Source organism: Bombus vancouverensis, chromosome 12, assembly GCF_051014615.1.
Source record: "Bombus vancouverensis nearcticus chromosome 12, iyBomVanc1_principal, whole genome shotgun sequence".
NCBI classification, from domain to species: Eukaryota; Metazoa; Arthropoda; class Insecta; order Hymenoptera; family Apidae; genus Bombus; species Bombus vancouverensis.
The window spans coordinates 10,199,058-10,220,843 of record NC_134922.1 but is presented as its reverse complement, the minus strand read 5'-3'; the positions used below and the strand labels follow the sequence as shown (position 1 = coordinate 10,220,843).

The 21,786-nt window shown below is 38.7% G+C and overlaps 1 protein-coding gene across 3 annotated transcripts; it reads left to right on the top strand.

Moving 5' to 3' along the window:
* Nucleotides 1-1,452: 1,452 nt before the first annotated feature.
* Gbeta13F (guanine nucleotide-binding protein subunit beta-1) lies at nt 1,453-20,888 on the top strand. Of its 3 annotated transcripts, none has more exons than XM_033331508.2 (7): nt 1,453-1,955; nt 12,796-13,292; nt 15,280-15,425; nt 15,516-15,809; nt 16,102-16,303; nt 16,473-16,689; nt 17,005-20,888. In XM_033331508.2, exons 2-7 carry the CDS (start codon nt 13,236-13,238, stop codon nt 17,109-17,111), a joined length of 1,023 nt encoding a protein of 340 aa, XP_033187399.1. In that variant the 5' UTR covers nt 1,453-1,955; nt 12,796-13,235; the 3' UTR covers nt 17,112-20,888. The 3 variants fall into 3 exon arrangements, with proteins under 3 accessions (XP_033187399.1, XP_033187401.1, XP_033187400.1); XM_033331510.2 differs by lacking the exon at nt 1,453-1,955 and adding an exon at nt 2,384-2,404; XM_033331509.2 differs by lacking the exon at nt 1,453-1,955 and adding an exon at nt 10,908-11,485.
* Nucleotides 20,889-21,786: the final 898 nt, after the last annotated feature.

The window sequence follows — 21,786 nt, the reverse complement described above, 5'->3', positions numbered from 1 at the left end:
GCAAGCTTTGATGCAGCTCACATTCAAACAGGAGGTTAATTATAGATCGTTCTGAACCATCGCGTTGTAACAAACTAATACACAGTTGTAATTTAAATATCTCAACAAGAAGCACTTACCCTTTTCATATCATGGTGACAACTCTGGATAATTTAGCGGTGAGTGGAGAGCAACGTGTAGAATGTCGAGATAACAAGCTTCTGGGCAAAGATCTCATCGTCAATGTCCATTCCACCAAACCAGCTTCTTCTTCTTTATCCTGGTACAGATAGTTATTAACATTTATATGAAGAATCGAACTCATAATCAGTTTTATCTTTCGACTAACGCTATTTAAGAATACTCGATGAATATCGATATCATCTATCGATAGTATTATTTTAGTGTCGATTAGTTTGACATCTTTCGTTTAAAGGCAGCATCGTGAAGAAATCAAAGATTATCACAGGGTAAAACCAGAAAACTGTTACAAATTACAGTTAGAAAAACAAATATTAATTGTAATACTGATGATGCATGTAGTGAAATGATGCCTTGAATATATGAAATTCAATAAATACAAATACAAAATCAAAGAAAAGATACGTATGAACTTGGAAATCCAACTGCCGATATAATTGTTATACTGTTTTATCGACATAATTCTTACTATCCTAGTGAACAGATATTCGAAATTATATATATGCGTATGCATATACTTGCATAAACTATAGTCAATCTCTGTATCTCCTGTATATGTACATACGTAGTTCTAACATAAAAAATCCGAAATTAAAATCGAAAAGATATTCGAAGCGAATAAATATTCAAAGCATGTATCAACACGTACTTATATGAACCACAATTAATGTCTGTACTTCATTTAGTTCTAATATAACAAAGCTGCATATGAAGTTCAAATCGAAAAATGCAACTTGTTAGATGAATTACGCACGACTAATTATACACATATAAATCACATTACTGGTAGACTACATACTAGAATACGTGTTAAATACTACATAACAAAACCATTCATTTTCTACTGTCACTAACAAAATGCTTATTTATTCAAATCAAAGTTCTAATAATTCCATCGCAAAATCAAATGACTGAATCAAACGACGTTTGTCGTTTCTATATCTAAGGGACGCCATAACTCACCTAACCGAACGTCTCCCTCCGATAATCTCTCCATCCAAATTTTCATACCAATCACTATACCAATCCATAAAAACACACTACTCATAACATGATAATTTTCCACAACTTCTATCTGTCTAATAAATTGATCCAAACTCTTTTCCCTTACAATTTTCTTTAATTTATGTGACTTCGTGTCGATGGCGCCAAACATACTCGATCGTCGTATTCCACGTTCGAAAATGGCGGTGCGCGGAGGCGGCCGAAGAGGTCGCTCGTGACGTTCGGGTATTTTCGCGAACCGGCGACTTCGAGGTATACGGGGTCTACGAGAGTCGAAGCACGGAGCCCCGCCCTGCCGCCCGCCAGAGCCCTGAAGCAGCAGTAGCAGGAACAGCAGCTCCGCTCGCTTCGTACAGTTTTTATTCATGAAAATAACTCTCTGAACGTCGTATCATTCGCCTAGTCATAATATATCGCGGTACACGCTGTGGCCTGTTCCGTTCTTCGAGTTCAAGCAGTGACGGTTAACCTTAAAACGCAGTGGCGGTCGCGGTTGTGTCGCGAGACAGTAAATCGTAGTGAAACACAGACTCGTCTCGGTCGTTGAGGCTTCATCGCCTTAAGAGTGCGTTCGCTCTGTTTCTCGACGTGGTTCGAGACAGAGAGGTGTGAAAAGGAAAGTGCATAGTCATCGATGTGAGAAGCCGAAGCTAGGAAGAAGGCCCGCCGCAGCAGGAGGGAGAGAGCGAGAGGAGCTGTTCGTGGATACGAGAGGCCGATATATCGAGCCGGGAATTTAGGCAACCGTAGGCTCCGTTAGGGAGCTCCAGGTATAATAACGAACATTCTTTTTCGTAATAGTCTGTAATTTTACAATTTCTATGCAGCGATAATGGCATCCTAACGATGCAGCCCTGATTGTGGCCCTTCGACTCGATCGGAATAGCCAACATGGCGACCGCCTAGGCTACACTGTCAAATTTTCCTGTTCCGTCATCGCGGTTATTTTAACATCCACTACGTTCCTCTCGTCTGCTCGGTCGTCTGATATCTCGATGTTAGTGGGAATATCATTGGCTGACTGGCGAGGAATTTCGGTAAATCCTGATTTAACGACTTCTCGACATCTGAGTCAATGCCGGCTCCCGCTGTAATGAGATTCTTCCTGCTTAAGTCGAAGCTTTTTCCTCGTTCGAGAATTTTCAACGGCGTAGAAGTATAACGGGAACGAAAGCTTGAACATCGAGCAGCCTACGATTACGCAAGCTAAATTACTGCTGTAAGAACTTTTGCTTGACTAACGATATCTGAGATTACCACAAATTTACATAGGGGATCAATAATCATTAATTCACAAGGTACAAGCGTCAGTATTTCGTTATCTATTAATGCATGTGTCGTATTTGTTATGAAACTAGCTTTTACATTTAAACTATTGTATTACCATAGAATATTTCTTTATTTTATGAATTTTTTGTTATAAAAACATGATAATTATTCGTGAACTGTTCGTGTATTTTTATCGGTAATTTGATTTGGTATAGGAAATAATGAAATAATTATCTACTATTCAGTGTAGGAAATATTGGTAAGATGGCGCGAAATTTAGTCAATGTGAAACGCCATTGTTGACACTTATTTAACTACGAAGCAGGCGTATTTGCGTTATCTTTTGATACAACAATAGCAGTAAACCGAATATTGCGTAACATTTGAGCACGAGTTTTTCACGAAAACAAACATAATTTACTTTAGTGTATATCTAGAACGCGTTACTTTTGCAAAAACGTGAATCCACGAGGTAAAAATAACACGACGCCGTCTTTATTCGTCGACTACACGTGTTCTCCAAAAATATGACACTTTCATCATCCAGTGCGTTTTCTAATTATTGCTCGAGGTTGAACATTAGACGTCCGGATGATTCTTGTGAATTTATATTTAGTTTCAAACGTTGCAATTATTACATTTACAATTTACGTACATCGTGAACAATAACCACTATACAACCAGTGATAATGTAATTACAGGCACCTGTTTTTAATTCGAGACTAACCTTGAAGCATGTCGCGTTTCTAAGAATCGTGAAAGCGATATTTACGTTAGCAGTCGTTTTCAAGGTGATCGATCTTAAAAGCGACTCGAACGAACAGAATCACACGCAATATATCTTCGTTATCGTCGCGTTCCTCATTCTCTTCTTTAACGTTTCTTTTTTCCTTTTTTATTATTTTTCTTACCATACTTTTCAGAGAGAGATTACGTTATTTCCATTCGAGCAATGAGTCACGTAAGAGAAACGAACGACAAAGGAAATGCAATCCGCTGGACGCATCGAAGACCTTGAATTATTGTCCAATAATTTCGTGCTACCCTTTTGCTATAACGCCCCGTATGGAAACGGAGCGATACCAGGCCAGGAATTTCGAACGCGTGAATTCCTCGCGACGTTCTTCTAATTGCTTCTGTTTCTAAAGCGAGGCGATAATTCGTTTGGTGTCTTTCTGTCGACTGGTATCAGTTTATCGGTCGAATTAACGTTGTTTGTCTCTTTGAACAAAGAACAGAGTCTAATTGCCTGAGTAATTTCTCGAGTGAGAAAAAGAGAAATGAGGGAGCGACAGAAGACTCGAAGGGAAACTGTTGATTTTCCCTGCACAAGCTTTGGATTGAACCTAGCGTTGACTCATATATTAACGAAGTAAGAGAAAGAAAAAAAAAGGAGACGCGCAAGCCAGAGCAAAGACGGAGACTGCGTCGCGATTGGCCGACCAATTGCTGCACCAGAGCTATCTTAATCGTCTTTAATTGGTTCGAAATATAAAGTCGTCGCGGGTCTCGAAGACAAGTGGTGTCTTCGGTTCAATTGACAGCGTTCCAGTTGCGAGATACGACGTCGATCATATCTTTTATCGGTCTCTTGCACTCTCTATCAGGAAGAAATTATGTACGTTCAAGTGATTCACCAAGCCGGTAGATAACCACGGAAATCGTAGAAATGTAAACATTTACGATCGACGTCGATTACTGTATCACGATCAATAAGCTACGCGTGACGTTTCGTTCCAAGGAAACGTGTCTGACAAATTTAATCGTTGTAATTTTCCGAAGGATTTTATTTTCATTTTACGCACGAAGTTAATGCACGGCAAACAATCTAAAACGCGGGGAAAATAACGCTTATCGTAACGTGCGCGTCAGCCAAAATCCTTAGCGAGATAATACAGCAAATACATATTATTGATACTGCGTGTATCTTTTTCAATAGTTACTAATTCTTTCGCTTATCTATCGAAATATCTTACGTGTTTTTTTCATTAACAAAAATGAATGTAAAGGTTAATAGTACTATATAGATGTAGCATATGTTATTCGCTTGAAAACAATTTCGGTGACGCTGTTGGAATAGGAAGGAAAGAGGGAGAGGGATAGGAAAGGAAGGGAGAGTGCGTTTCATCCAGGATCTGCTAATGGACTCGTCAGTAATGCTACCTAGCAGGTCTGTGGCTTGCTTGTTGGTTAGCAGTACAGTTGGTGGAAGAGACACAGCGAGGTCATAAAATCGGCGAGACGTTAAAGTCGATATAATGGGAGAAAAAGAACTCGAGATTTTCGTTTAGAATAGGCATACTTGTTAATTTGCAATCTATTGTTTCTTTGTATGCAACGCATTTAAGAAAAGACTGTATAACATGCAATATGGAATGTTTGTTACTTATGTATCTGCTCTATTACATTTTAAAAGTAAGTGAGATAGAACATTGATTAGGTCTGTTTCAACTAATAAATATTAGTTTATCAATGCGGTAGAGATAAGAACATTACACTTTACACTGTAATCCACTGTTTCGCTTAATATTCAGAAATGTTACATATCAGTGTTTAAGCCACTTTTGCTCCTTGAAGTTTAACGTGTTTTTACGTATAAGATTTAATGTTTTAATTCATTCCGTTTGACATTTTAACTCACGACTTCTCTATATCGCTTGCATCAATTATACTTCAAAGAGAATTTTATATAGCGTAAAAGTATTTCTTTGACGGCAAGTGTAGAAAAGTTGTCACAAAATTTCTTTCATTATTCTATTACGTAAAACAATATCCATTTGTAAATATTACAAACCAGGTGGAGATATCTAGTTCATGAGTGTAGAAGGATTAACGATAAATGACATAGAATAAGTTATAATGTTGACAGAGAAATTCTATTATATATCTCTTTCATATGAAGCTGCATTCAGTCACAAATATTGAAAAACAGGCACGTAAGATATCTCGTTCATAGAGGCAAAGGGGTTAATGACGATCACGTTTCACAGGACGGTTAGTAGGTCGCCGAGTACTTAGTCAATGCGAAAGTAATGCCAATGACGTACACTACCAGCAAATTCCCTTCTTTCCTGGCACCCTCCAACCCCCTCCGACCTGAGTTCGTTGCGGGGTCACGTCCTGTTACGCGTTCCCCTCGTCCGCCATGAATTGTTCCTTCTTCTGTTCGCTCAGTGTACGAGGGTCAGTGGAAAACGAGCAGAGGAAGGGTTGCTGATTTTAAAAGCTCCGGCTAGAGTTTGTTAGTTCTAGGAATTCGACGATCATTAAATTTCTCCGAAGAACTTTCTTTTCAAGAGTGTCTGTAACAGATCATTAACGTGGTCATATTGCCGTAAATTAGTCAGAGGGTTCGTGAAAGGTAAGATTAGGGTTTGAATAAGATTTGAATAGATTTTTTTCAGGATAGATGAGTTTTAAGTGATAATAACCAGATTAGGGTGGACAAGCAAACGTAGCTGTCTTTACAACAGTCCAGTTTCCTTTGAACTGGTCCACAAGCCTTCTGGATTCTTGGATAATCCAAACATTCAAATGCCCGCTTTACTCTCCCTTCTTCTTCTGACGTCACTGTGATTCGTAAAAATAGCGAAACGATCTGTTTGCGGCTTAATTTCTTAACACGTATTTATATACATTTCTGTGATACCGTTTGCATCGTCGAAAGTTCTGTATTTCATTTCAGCACAAAAGAAGTACCTTCGTCTTTTTTTTTTTTAATGTTATCAGTTTATCAAGACTTCGATCCAATATTGACCCAGAATTATTGTAATTCTAAGTGTATGTATAAATCAACCATTAAATTCCCAAGAGTAATATGTATACAACTTCTTCAAAAACAAGTCAATTAATACTAGATAAGAGATAATTATTTCTTTTTTTTTCTTTTATAATGTATGCATGTAAATAACCATTGCGTGTTAAGTTTAATTATTCATAAAAGTATTCGATACAAACATGGATATTATGACTCATATTTCTGAAATATTATTAGTTTACTTAGATTATAGTGCAGTAATTTATAAACTACTAAATCCTCAAATAATGTACAATTCAACTTCATTAGAAATGAATCGGTTTCTATAAGAAAAACAGATAATTGACGCTCTTTATATTTTTTAGGGTCATGTCTGAATTGAAAGAAAACTGAAGATACACACATATACCAGTATCCCTGAGAAAGTCAAACACTTACAAGCTCTACAACAAATTGACGAAAAATTTAATTAAACCAGAGTAAAGATCAAGATTAGAAGCGAGTGAAAAATCCTGACTCGAGGAATCCCATATTCAGGTTACTTTCTGACGTCACGGAACGCCTTCTGACGTCATTCACCTGCCGTAGCTTGTCCGCAACGTATCTTCCGTCCCATTTCATCTCATTCGAGTTTCGTCGGCCTTCTATGCTCTCCTCTCTTCTCTACAATGCTAATGTTTAGTCGTCTCTATAGCCTGTAAGTTACGAGAAATATACGAATTTAGGATAGCTGGTTGTTCCGTGGTCGAGTTTCAGCCGCAGGGATTCTCGATCCACTCGATCTCTTACAGACTTTCTCGCTACACACAGAGAGATCTACGCACACATATAAATTTGGGACGATGTTTTCCCTAAGAGAAGGCATCGATCGAACCATGTAACCCCCCATCAGGTATCCCTTCTTCGTCTTTGTGGGGTTGGGTGTACTGGGGACGAACGACTGCTGGTTTCAAGGGTGATTTCTTTTATTAAAGTCAATCCACGTTTTACACTTCTCATGCGACGGTGGGATCGACAAAGTTGGGAAAACAGCATGTGTGCATAGAAGTGATTCTTGTAGTCTAGATTTAGATATATTAAAGTAGTTCTGAGCTGTTCGTAAACCGTAGATAATCGAACGCTTCTTCCATTCTTTCCTGTATAATAATTGGTGATAATAGCGAGGATACTACTTCCTTGGTAGTCGAGTTTTACTAAACGCATGTTCGTAACAATGGCTCGTTGAATGCTCTTAAACAGTGGCCGATGGGTAAGAATCGAATGTTTTAATAATTATGTTCGATTATAGTACGCGTCTGTTGGAAGTTTTTAAGGGGAAAAGCTAGGCGAAAGAAAACGAACAAGTGTTTCTCTTTGCGATACCGTTTGCAGATTGATTGATAGATCGATCGGCTTGCGTCACGGTTTATTTTAAACCAACGTGTTCTTTATGCACGTACTATTCTGAGATGCCGTGCCAAAAATTGAGGACTCGCGTGAAAAGTAATTCTCTGTTCACTTCTCGCGTTTAGGTAGTATACACAACGCGGCAGAAATCGGTGTGATTTTGTTGGAACGAATTATTCTTGTAATAGGTAGGTTCGTGAGAGCTCGAAGGGATTCGCGGCCTTTTGTTTTTCTGATCTCGTTGGTGAATTGATAAGAAGTTTATTAACGTGACTAAAAGCCAGCCACTTCTGCCTGGCTGCAAGCTGATCCTCCCCGGTTCTACGCGGTCGAAAAGTAGGTCGTGCTGATGTGAATTACAGTCATCAGCTGTAATACCACAATATCATTCCGTAGACACAGCCAGTTCCGCGGTAACGAAGCCTCTTTATCTAAGAATAGTTTGTAATTAATATCCTTAGTATCTGTTTCATCGTAACATTTCACACGTAACTGTACCATTCCTTGCAATTTCTCAATTACGCAACAGAAAGACTTTCTTTTAGTACTTTCCTTCACGAAGAGAATACTCTTTCTCTTGATGCAGTAAATATCGCATAGGATTTAATATACAACGAAAAATTCTTACATACGTAAAATATTATTAAATGTTGTGGTAGAAAACATATCTATAATGGTGTATGCTAGACTGAATGCTATAACGATCAGTTTCTATCAATAAATTCAAGATGCTGCAACAAGAATAGATACTGCAACAATATTGGTTTGTTCTTTTTATGAGTGATTCTTTTGATTATTTATTCTTTTCATCTTATTTGATTATTTATGTCTTTTATTAGGAAAAGTTTCATGTTCATGGGTTAACATGTATCGAGAATGGATAAAAAATGAATTAATTTGGTGTTATATAAGTTATATCTATCTTTAAACCGTATGTCTGCAATGAATTTTTCCAAATGACATAAATTCGTTCTCTTTCTATCGTTATTTGCAAATGAAGAAAACGGGACGAATAAATATGTTAGAATTTAATATTTTAATATTTACAACGTAATATAAACGAAATAGTAAATCTAATTACATGCAATATGTTATACTACACTGTACTTTGTATGTTCGTCAGAATCGGCGGTTCTACAAAGGATGCCCGTTTTTATGTGGCTGCAAAACAGAGTCGACCCTCTGCTGTACGCCGCAGTACCGGGAAGGGCCTAATTTATGGCACCCTCAAGTATTTGTCGCTTTCACTTGCCGAGCCTCATGGTAACAGAAAACCATTCGAAACTCTCCATGCTTGTACAACCTTCTCCAAAATACTTAACAATTTATATAGGGTGTTTCTTTCTCTAGAGGTCGCAAAAAGAGGAGCCACCATTGACCTAATCACTGTATGTGTGCAGTGTGCATATATGAGAACTGAAAGTCAAAATGTAAAGTAAAAATAATTTCAAATTAGTCACTAGATTGGGAATATTTATACAAATTCCCATTTTTATAAAGGCAAGTAAAAGAGTAGAGTCTAAGCTGAGATTTGTTTTACTTGCCAAATAGTATAATAGGTAATTAGATTTTGTATATTTTATGTACATTCTGTGCATTTGTACACTTCTAAATTTCCCATAAATGTATAAAAATCCGCAGTCTATCGATCACACATACACGGCGTAGACAATATGTATCATCTTTGATGTCGCAACAAATGTTCGATCAACGACTTCTTCTTCCGAGGCCTCTAGCGAGAGAATCATCCTGTATTTCACTCTCGCAGTAATAAGTGAGAACAACAAATGTATTATATGAAACAAACATTTCGTCTATGTGGAAATTTGCTGGCAGAAATGATTTTGGACGTGGAAGCACGACGAATAAGCAAACACAGGTTATGCTAGAAACAAAGCGTGTACGAGCACTCGTTGGAACGAACTCTTGGCAGGTGCAATTCCAACAAGCGTTCCAACGGCGATCGTCGGCACACGTTGCATGCCCGCTTAAACCTTTCGTGGTTTCTGCCATTCTTTCTCGCCGTTTTCTAAAGACCGTTGGGCCGTGCCAGGGACTTCGTTCGAAGTACACACTTGGTGTGAGGTACTTGGCAGCCACGCTGTTGTATACAGCCGGAGACGAAAGCAGATGGGGAGAGAAAAGAGGGAGAGTTAGAGAGAGAAAAGGAGAGATCGTATTGGACGTTGACCCGCGTGGTTCAACTGTTGCTCCCATTCGCGCATCCGGGAACGCGTGTAGGAAGGCCTGGGGATCCCGATGATAGAAGTCTTCTGTTAGATAGGTCTACCAGCCCTCCCCTCCATCCAGTTGAATGCCTGGAGAATGACAAAGCCAGACGATTCGCGCGAATACTATAGATAGAGTATAGAGGAAAATGTTGGCTGCCTCCTCTTCCTTGATAAGGCAGATTAAGCAGAATGTAGGTCGAACATCGATGGACTTGAGATTTTTCTACACTTACTTAATCGAGACGCATTCTGGGTTATTAATTATACATTCTCACGATATTTGTTCTAGTTGCATGGAGATTATTAAAATGGCTCTCGTATAGCTATGCACACATAGCGCAGTTGCAACGTTGTAATTGCATAGACGTGTTCTGGTTTCACATAAGTTATTTAGACGTTGTTGTATGTTTTGTAGATAGTAGTCGACGCGTAATATCAGCCTCTTGAAGATTAATGGAATTTTGTAGCACTTGCCGTGCATCGCCGATGACGCTTCGAATTCAAGACAACACATCAAATTGCCTGCTATCTAATTTTTAACTCTCTATATACGACGGGGCTTCCCTTACAAATCTTCGAAGATCTCTCTACTCTAAATTATTTTCTAATTCTCAACAATTCTGTAATACCAGCATCATAGAGGAATCAAAATAAATAAGAAATTTCTTTACGATTTCTTACGATTCAGCGAATCCTCTGATAGCAGACTTATATGACTTCCTGAATATGTATATACTGGCGAACGCGTATTTCTTAAAATAGTTCCAGGGTTACCTGGAAGACCAAGATGACCAAATATTTAGCAACCTCGATTCTGTATATATTTCCCAAGAAAATCAGTTCGCCAATCTCACCCTGTTTGAATCGATTATACCAAGTCGGGGATCGTGTTGAACAGCGATTTACACGATCCTCCGAGCATGCTACCGCCAACGGCAACCTGTCACACGGTCGACAATGGCGTCATGGCGACGCCGGTAGTCAGCCGGTACGCGGGCGCCGTGGCGCCAGCGTCGCTTATCCCTTCCCTCTGCTCGTTTCATCCGCCCAGGCGGTCTTCTCTCGAAACCACGTCCTCCCTGGGTGTGGTTCGAAACAGTGTCGAAGATTGTGTCCAGTTTACATCGTATCTTAACTCCTTCAGCTTATATTCGTTAGAGTCTCGAGTATCGTTTCATTTCTTCTCTCTGAAATCATTCGGCAAGACACACCAGCGTTCGCGTGTGTACTCTTTACCTAGCGTACATAACGAAGAGGGAGAGGTTGAAGGGAGAAAAGGAGAGGGTGAAAGCTTACGAGAGAAAGAGACAGACTACAGTGGGGCGAGCCACGGCTGTTCATCGATTCGTCGCTACCACGGTTCTGTGAACGTGGCATGAAAAGAGAACCAGCACCACCAATGCGCGCATTTGACCGGTTCTCGTGCGTGTGCGTGCGTGTGCCCGGTTCTCACTAGGAAAAGTGCTTTTTCTTCCGGTTTTCACTCGGACGCTGGGCTCCTAACAGTTCCTGGCGTTCCGTCGACGGCGCAATCTGGCGGTAGACCACGGGTTCAGAGAGACCACCCTTTGCCCTCTGCACGAATCTTCCACGCAGAGAGGTTATGTTTGCTCGAGATTCATGACGCTCTGACAGGAGTGGAAGGTGGACGGAGCGGGTAAGTCGTGGCCCTTCTGCGTTTCTTTCCTCCAATTTCGCGTATATTATAGAAATCTGGCGAATATTTAAAAGTTGAAAGTAGATTTGTTCGAAGGAATTGGTTATAATAGGAAATTTTAATGGAATCGTTTTTTCGATTTATCAGAATATGGTATTATATTCTGAAAGCTTTGTTAGAGGGTGAAAGGATTTCTTATTTCTTCTTATAAGACTCGGTTTTTTTTTTAATTTTTTTCTTTCTTTTTCTAAAGACGTGTAGTATTATATTCCGTTTCGTGCTGTTTGATCATGCGCCGAACGATTCCATCAGTTCCGGAAAATGAGAACACCTTGCGTTGGATCGACAACCCTCGGGTTCCCCGGGTTGTGAGACCTTTTGGAGGTGAAGGACGCTCGTTGCCACGAAATTTCAATGTAGCTTAAAATATTAAGTTACTGGCGAGACTGGGGGTGAGACTGAATGAACAGTGTTGTATAGTATAAGTTGATGAAAAATTGGAGAAAATATGTTTAGAGTATTAAGGGTGGTCTCATCGTGGGAGAAGTTTGAATTATTAAACAGATTTACCAGAAGTTCGTAGGTTACTTTACTTCGAACGTAATCGGTTCGTTAGCTATAAATAGCACGCTAAAACACTGTTCTCGCATACACTTTACACGAACTATATTTTTATTTTTATTTTTTTTTTCTAGCGTTAAAAAAGATGTGGGAATTTCTATCGAAGTTAGAAAAATAAGAGTTGATTCTCGCTGATATTGAGAACACTATACTTTTTCATCCAACAATGGAAGATTAATGACGCTCCATTAATGCACAAACAAAGAAACATGTTGACCGTGACACGAATCTGCCAACGAATGTGGCAGGTTGGCTAAAAATAGAATAATAAAAATATAATAACCATTATACTATATCATAACCTTTCTGGTGGTGAAAAGTAAAAATTAATAGAATCTGTTTATAGAAATGTATTCTCAAGTTAGAATATATTCCATCTTCTATTTCTCATATACTTAAAGTATATCTTGTATTCAACTATGATTATATTATATCCTGTCATTTAAAGCTAAATTTTGTAAGATTTTTTATCCATCTAATTCTGCAAAAAATGAACTATTCCATATGTTGAGCAATTCATTTTGAAACTACCATTATGTGGACTACCTCTTCGTGTAATAAACATGATACAATATATTGTTCAATTCATTAAATTTATAAAAATCCGTACTGTCAAGTTATTGAATCTAAAAGGAAGAAATAACTTGGGAAAGAGTTATTACTAATAATTTGTGTGATTCTGATTTCAGGGGTGGCAACGATCTCGCTAGGAGGTGTCGAAGCTGGCGCGTGGGGCGGGAGAGTCAGCGGTGGTCTGGCTCTGGTTCTGGTGGTAGCGGCGGAAACGGAAGCCGCGACAGCAACAGATCAGAGAGAAGGCCTGGAAAAGGCTGGTGCAGCCCCCTCAAGGAGAAAATTCGATCGTCTTCTAGTTCCTCTTTCTACCCTTCCCGTTCTTGGTGGTGGTGTACTTGACGATATTCGTCGGTCATCAAAAGAAACGTCGGCGGCGTGACACTGGGCCCCAACCACCTTCGAGCGAGAAGGCGCACGAAATAGGATTAATCCGTTCCTAAAAAATCATATTTTAGGAATCACATTCGTCGGAGGTGTTCCGCCTCCTCCTCGAGAAACACCCTTTTCCACCCTTAACGGGTAATCACGTTTATCGCATCATTAGACAGGCATCATGAGTGAAGTTGAAACCCTTCGTCAGGAGGCTGACAAGCTGAAAAATGCCATTCGAGTAAGTCCATTTGTTATTCTGTATTTCATTGAACATCGACAATTAGCTTCATTCACGTGTAATGTAAAGTCGTGCAAAAAGATTTCTTCTAGGTAATTGTGGAAAGTGAAGTCAATTTCTGGAACAAAAGGGAATGTTAATTGTCTAAGTAATTCACCAGTAATTACAGCTTTCAACGTGGGTGAATTACTTGTTACTCTGTAGAATAGTAGTAGGTATTCTGTAAAATGAAGTACTTAGAGAGAACAATTGTAGATTTAGGTAGCTGCTATGAAATGATTATAACGAATGTAATTCGTATTGCTGGCCACAACTGGTTTCGTTTGATGATGTTAACTAAGCGCACGTACTTGGTATGGAATTTCATATCTCCACCGTTTCCTGTCAATGAATTATCTGAAAACCGTAAGAGATAGTGACTTAGCGATAGTATTGGGCGGTAGTCTTCGTTTAACTGGAATACTTAACGTTTTACACAATTATGGATCTCCGTTGATTCACCAATAATCTAGTTAGATTACTATTGGATAGTTCGTAGTTGAAATTCATGTAGCACTTTGTGCGTTCTCCTTGTTTGCCGGCAATCTTTAAAACATCGAGGACAAAGCAACAGTTCTACATGCAACAGCGGTGTATTGTCTTAACAGAAAAAAAGTCTAGGGCGTCTCTCGGCTCGAAGTGCACTTGGCATTAAACAATCGGCCCCTATTCTCCCCTAACGAGCCAGTAATTTTTTAGGTTTTGTTGTACTTGACCCCAGGAGATTGAAACAAAATCACAATTGTTTATTAAAACAATACTACCCTTCCGTGTCTTGTTCCTTTTCTTTATACAATTTATTTAGCTCCATATCTGCATTTTTTGGAGTAAAAACAATTATTAATGTTTGCCAATTTTTCAGAATCAATATTGAATATCATCGTAAAGTATAAAAACACTATTAGAAGATAGTTACCTCAAAACAAACCACAGGAAATCTAAACTCCCCATTCATATCACTAATTTACATTCAAAATTTCATCCCTCATCTAACTTTAAAAATCTGTTCTTAAAGATAAATAATTGTCCAGTGCTTCGAGTGATCGATCGTCCTAGATCACGGTGTAAGAATCGGCTTGAGTTAAAAGTTGTTGCCGTTTGAAAAATACTCGTCGATGCCAATCGGTGGATTCTCCACTTGTATGGTGGTGGAAACGTGAAACTCATTGTCAGAGGTGGTAGTAGTGTAGCGTGTGGTGGTGGTAGGGCGCGGCATAACCGTCGCTTCACTCTGATCAATACGCCACCGTTCCTTCTCTCTCTTACTCGATCTGCCTTTCTCTCTTTTCCTCTTACCCGCTTACTCACGTTCTATCTTGTTCCTTCTCGCCACCTGTTTCTCTCTTTCACCCTTCTCCGGTGCGTGCGTGAAATTACACGCATCGCCAGGCGAGCGCCCATAATAAATAGACTGTACGTTCTTAAATACCCTCGTAACAGTATTTCAATAATTTATACACATCGCGACTACCCTCTCACTATTCGTCGACCCTTAATTGAACAGTCGAGAGTAATTCGATGTGAGCTTCGAGTACCGAGAACGCTGCATATAGTCATTTTCTTATGTCAGCGCGAAACAATGTTAATTAGGATACTTAAACCGAGCTGTGAATACGGTCTAGTCTTCCGTCGTTAAATGCATTGTCGTCGTCTTTTCACTCGTTTGGGAAGACCAGTTTCAAGAGTTTAGAACTCTAAAATTTATTTAAGAGTTAACGATTTTGTTTATGGAATACATGTAATTTATAGAACGCCATAAATTAACCATTTGGCGCATCCGATTGTGACATCTGATCTTTCAATACAGTCAAAACGAAATATTTTCACGTGAAATTTTTAATTCGTGTTCATTACAAACTGCGTTTTAAGTATAAACTTTATTTCACTAAGTTGTATGTAAAATAACAGCTATATTAAGTTTCATGTGTTATTTATATTTGTTTTTCAGGATGCTAGGAAAGCAGCATGCGATACGACGTTGGTTCAGGCCACGTCGGGCATGGAGCCTATCGGCCGGATACAGATGCGCACAAGACGCACACTTCGCGGTCACTTAGCCAAGATTTATGCGATGCACTGGGGAAGTGATTCGAGGTATAATTCTGTATGAACAACGATTTTCAATCAATTTTTCTGGTAATTAAATATGAAAGAGAAACTACAGTCGTTCCATTTGATTGACAGAAACTTAGTGTCAGCGTCGCAGGATGGAAAACTAATCGTGTGGGATAGCTACACCACGAACAAAGTTCACGCGATCCCTTTACGCTCTTCGTGGGTAATGACCTGTGCGTACGCACCATCAGGTAGTTTCGTGGCCTGCGGTGGGCTGGATAACATTTGTTCCATCTATAGTCTTAAAACTAGGGAAGGCAATGTAAGAGTTAGCAGAGAACTCCCAGGTCACACTGGGTATTTGTCCTGTTGTCGATTTTATGACGACAGTCAAATTGTCACTAGTTCTGGTGATATGACATGGTAAGGAACATTTATTTTTATTTTCTATGATATTCCATTGATCTGTTCCTAACTTGCATCACCTGCATAACAATATACTACCACACATGAATTAAAATGTGTTACTTTCTTCTATTTAGGAAGATATCCTGAGAACGAAATCATAAAGAGAATTGTGAACGTGCAATAAAAATATATCCTATCCTATCCATCCCCTCCCTTCTAGTTTTTGGTTTCTTCCTTCTGAATGGTAATTATATAACCTAGAAAAATGTTTCGACTGCGTCGCAATGTTATGTTGTTTTTAAATTAGTGCCCTGTGGGACATAGAAACTGGTCAACAGTGTACCTCCTTTATTGGTCACACGGGCGATGTAATGTCCTTATCCTTGGCTCCAGACACGCGCACATTCGTATCTGGTGCGTGTGATGCCAGTGCAAAATTGTGGGACATTCGCGAAGGATCTTGTAAGCAAACTTTCCCGGGTCATGAGAGCGACATAAATGCTGTTACGGTAAGAGCTTAATCTGCTCAATTTTCTAGCTAATTTTATCTTATCTTATTTATCTTACTTGTAGTGTTGTGAAACTGCTGGAAGTTTCTATTAGAAAAACTAGTTTTGTTATAAAGGAAAATTTTAAAAGATCTATGGTTCTTAATGTGAATTATTTTATTATATTCAGTTCTTCCCGAATGGATACGCCTTCGCGACGGGTTCTGATGACGCCACGTGCAGACTTTTCGACATTAGGGCAGATCAAGAACTGGCGATGTATAGTCACGACAATATTATCTGTGGTATCACCAGTGTAGCGTTCAGCAAGAGCGGTAGATTATTACTGGCCGGTTACGACGATTTCAACTGCAATGTTTGGGATTCTATGAAAGCGGAACGAGCTGGTACGTACTCATTATAGATTGTCAAGATTGCCTTCAGAAGAGAAGAGAAATTTTATATTAAGCCCTTCTCTTTAATTTAATTCTTCTTTAGTTGTTCCTATTTTGATTGCCGAAATGGCACTAATTAGAATTATTTTATATCATGAAGCGCAAACTCACTATAAATTTAGTAATTTTATAATATCAAATTATTCGACCAAAATCCTTTTCTCTTTCAAATGCAGATCATAAAACATTGTTGTAAGCATATGTTACATAGAAGAATCGAATCTATAGAAGTAGGATGTTTTGAGACATTCTATTTTTATTTTACAGGAATTCTCGCTGGTCATGATAATCGCGTCTCTTGCCTCGGTGTTACGGAAGATGGTATGGCCGTCGGGACGGGTTCATGGGACTCGTTTTTGCGTATTTGGAACTAACTTGGGGTTCATCCCAAGACGTTTCTCAACAGAACCAACTGCAAATCAGCATACAGTATAAGCATTAAATATCACCACTTGGCCACCGAAGTCGGCGTGTCTGTGTCCTCAACGGAGGAGAATTACTCCCCAAGTTCACCGGAGTTGACGTTGATTAGAAAGTTTGGACATCCGCTAGACAACAGCAGTAGAAAGACCCACGGCAATAGCGGCAGTAGCGGCAGCGAATTTAAGAACGTTTTGGGTTGTGGTGGTAAAAAGGACTACCGGAGACGCGTCGTCGATTTAACCTGGCGACGTGGCAAGGTCGGGGATAAAATCACTCGTGAATATCAGCGCTTCTAGTATATGAGTATACCGTTTATTCGATATACTTTAACGTACGAATGATGATGATGATGATGATGATAATTGAGAAAGAAGCGTGGCGAAAGGAAGAACGACAGAACGGAGAGGAGCACCAAGGCTGACAGCCATATCTCTCCGATGTCGTGCGCGTTACTTCCTTTTTCTCCTCCCCTTTCTCAAGGACTACTTGACGAACCTTCGAAGAGAACGTGCTGTTGATTATATATCTTGATAGCGTCTCCTCGAAGATCTTCCCAAATTCAAAGGTTGAAACAAGAATCGATTTCCGAGACAACATCCCTCGTCCAGAGGTCTACGTTGTTGGAAGCGTTTTATTATGAATAAGAAAAAAAGAAAAAAAAGTGGTTCCGAGCGTTCACTGCCGATGAAGCGCCGACATGGCTGCTCCGGCGGTTGATTTTACATTTCTTTTCGACACGCACGAAGCAAGTCGTACCAGGCGAGAACACGATGTGAAAAGAACGAAAAAAAAAGTATGGTCGCTCGTGCACGACACAAAAGCAAACATGATCATCAAAACTATATATACATATATATATTATATATATACGTATGTCGACGAGCAACCAAGATTACGATAATCTCGCATATTGCATTCAACCTACACGCACACCGTACGCACGTGTATTAATACGTACATAGAAAACTACATACATACATTTGCACACAAAACGCGAAGTACCGCAAACAAAAGGCATCTGCTATTAAGTACATAGTGGGTCATCCACGAGCCTCGACATATAAGTCACTATCTCTGATCATGTTTTCTCTCTTTCTTCCGTTTTCTCCTCTTTCTTTTTACGTTTCAAATTTCAATTCTCCTTTGCCGTGGATTTCCTATCCTTAAAAGGGATGGCTAGTTAAAGAAAATGGGAAAAAAATGATTCACGAAGATTGCATCGTTTCTTGTGACTATAATCGCCGAGTTTGCATTAATATCTGTAATTTTTATAGATTTATCCTTATTTATTTTGTATAGACCTTATATGGAGACCATCTTATATACGTTCTTGTGTCTTTTTCTTTTTTCATTTTTTGTTTGAAAAACTGAGTGAATGTTCGAGTTACGGAGATTGTTAGAGAGTGAACGAGTTCAGAAGTAAGAATGAGTGAAAGGTCTCGAAGGCGCGGCCCGTTGCGAATCAAAACAAGAATCTGCATAAAAATCTGATTAAAAATTCTACGGTAATTCCTATGTTGTTTCTTCAGCTTACCTTTCATCGAAATCTGGTTCGTCGCGTATGAAAGGGTATGCTGCTGAACGAAAAAACGATCGACAACGCGAGATAATAAAATGAACAAAATAAAATGTACTTTGCCTCGCCGCGGATTTAATGCACGCTCGCGAGGGACCAGCATGAAGTATGAAGAGAAAGAATATTTAAATGTAACGTGTAATCGTTTAGTTTATAGCCTATCCTCTGTTTCTCCAGTTAGAAAACAGCGAGCCGAGAAGAGTTCCTTCTAACTCTCATCAAAGCAGAACCCTACACCTTTCTCTATTATGTCGGTCCAGAACCGAAGAATCCTCGAAAGTGCAAGGAAACACGTATTCTCCGACGAAACAGTCGTCCTAGAAGTTCCTTTGAAATAGGACCCAAAGAATCACGGATCGAAGCTACTGACCGCAAAACCAAACTCTCTCTCACCCTCGCCGTCCTTTTCGTTTTTTCTCTTCTTCGGTTTCTTCTGAGAAGATTTTTATCGTTTCCATCAACCACTTTGTACGATTGTGTTTTTAATTATTATTCTTCGACTTTCTCCCCTCCATCGTCTCCTCCCTCTCATCTCCTATCTTTTTTTTTAATCGCTCTCACCTGTTGTGTTCCTTCCATTGTCATCTATTCTCTGTCCTGTTTTTGTCGAAGAAACTAGATGTTTAAACTGTGTATGCATTTAAAGTAATAATATTAATGATAATGTTTAATATTAATATTAATAATGATTGTAATTTATAATTATTAATATTTAATATATAAGTATCTAAGAAGATAACGATGAATCTACTTGTTCAGTACCGCAGGATTACGGTCCAATCGCTTTCCGGTGACCACGCTGTCACATCCATTTCTTTTTAATCGGATTTATTATTTTCATGTAATATTGTTTTTTTCCTATATTTTATTGCATTCTTATTTGCATTTAATATTCTGGTGATCAGCAAGGACGTTATACAACATGTACGACTTATTGCGATCTTAGTGGTTTAATGTAAATTGCTTTGAATATATTTTAACCACTGTTGGTTCCTGTTGAGATCACCAACTGTTAAAGAAAAATGACTGAGTGAGTCAGTAAGGGAAGCGTGGCTTCCGGAACGCGAAAACCAGCAATTGTTTTCCTAACAGAACAAGTATGTAATCTGATTTAAAAAAAAAGAAGAAAAAAAACTGTTAAAGGAACTATCAAGAAGTCTTTAAGGAGTTTCTAAAGACGTTATTCTATTATTGCATTACAAGCAGATAAACGAGAAAATACTTTTCCTGAACGATAACATTTATAATCGGTTTTTTGATATCACTCTTTTCGACTAATCGCGCTTATGTCACACGCCTCCATATCTTCTAGCGACCAATTAGGCAAAAAATAACAAGATATAACATAAAAAATCTTTTCTCCGCGCCAATACGAAATGAAGGCCTTCTTCCTTCGATTTTTACGATAGTTTGACATTTAAAATTTCAAAACAAAAACAGATATTTTCTTCTTCTGAAAAGAACAGAGACCTTAGTTGTCTGCGTAGAGCATTGCAACGGTGTTCAAAATGAAGGAAGAAGGGTACTTAAATATTTAAAAAGAAAAAGAGTTATAAAACGAAAAAAAAAAAAAAAATAATGGAAACACAAGATCTGTGCTTTTTGTATTTCGTAATTCCGTGGCCTCTCGGAGAAGGCTTCTCGTTTTTGTATTTCGAAGCCTCGAGCCACTGAAGCAATATGGTTTCTTATTCTTTGTACGAATACAAAAAATATATATATAATATATATTATATTATATATATATATATTATACTATATATATATAATATATATATATACTATCGACGAGTAGTCATACAAAATTAACGATTTATTAAGTCTCTAGTCATAGTAACGACAAACGCAAGAATAAACCAATTAGAAAAAGGAAAAAACGTGAAAGAAAACGCAGAGGTTTGTGTAAGTGGAGCAGTTTGTTATTCATTTCGTTCTTTTCTTTACTATTCCCGTTGGTAGGTCTCCTTGTCCGCGGACAAGGATGCGAGTGCTGGTTTTGAATCGTTTAGTTAATCGAATGCATAGGGGAACCGTGATAATATATCGGATCGATTGTGACATCAGGAACAACAGCATGAGAAAGCAAGTGAAGGAATAGATTTTTTTTCTGAAGTCATAATAAGGTGAATAAAAGTACTTGGAAAAAATGAAACGTGGCGTTTTGGTTATTTTTTTACCGCTCGTTTTCTTTTTCTTCGCCATCATCCCGACCTCTCGTAAATAATTTTTCTCATTCGACGTTTCTCGCCTATTTTCTTTTCTTTTAATTTCTCGTTCGTTCGATCGATAAGAGTCTCCGGCGAATACTTTTGGGTCCTATTTCAACGTGAAAAAGCGGCGAAACACACGATGAGAAACGAAGGAAAAGGAAGAGGTGGAAAAACTAGTGGAACTCATTTTAGTAAATCCTTTTACGATGGACGATAAGAAGCCATTAGCAATACTGCCTCTTTCGAATTACGAGCGAATATAAAGTACGATATATATAAATATAATATATAGTGCGTGTATATTATGTACAAAAGAACACTTAAATAACGCGTGATACGCTGTTTTAAGTGAACGAAACGCCAGGACATAGCCAAAGAATGCGGAAAGAAAAGTGACGGCAGCTGATGGGAAACGGAAGTGAGTTTGCCAAGAGGTGAATGGAAAAAGCCGGAAATATATTCAAAAAGGAAGGTATATACATTCATCCAGAAAGTTACAAAAAGATAACTAAGAGGAAGGATGTCTTCGTTGTTAAATGATAGATAGTTACAAGGATTTCTCTCATCACTTTTTATATAACGATAATAACAACAATAAAATAATAATAAATTATTATCGACGGCTAGACTAGCTCTCATTTGAGTAATCATCCTTCGTGAACGACGTTTTCACGAGGCACGAAGTCGGCGTTTCCCGCGTTTTTATCGTCTTTAAGAACGTAGGGGAAAATAGACCTTGTTCTTCGCCCAACAAAGAAAAAGCGACTAAGGTAGATTTTTCGTGGACTCGACAGAGATCCTTGTTCTTGTTGTAACGCGTTTCGAGCCTCGTGGGTGCCC

Excerpts from the sequence above, each read along its gene's own strand:
- Gbeta13F (XM_033331508.2), top strand. The coding sequence starts at position 13,236 with ATGAGTGAAGTTGAAACCCTTCGTCAGGAGGCTGACAAGCTGAAAAAT. Across the intron at positions 16,304-16,472 it reads GCGACATAAATGCTGTTACG|TTCTTCCCGAATGGATACGC; the intron begins GTAAGAGCTTAA and ends TATTATATTCAG. Across the intron at positions 16,690-17,004 it reads TATGAAAGCGGAACGAGCTG|GAATTCTCGCTGGTCATGAT; the intron begins GTACGTACTCAT and ends TTTATTTTACAG.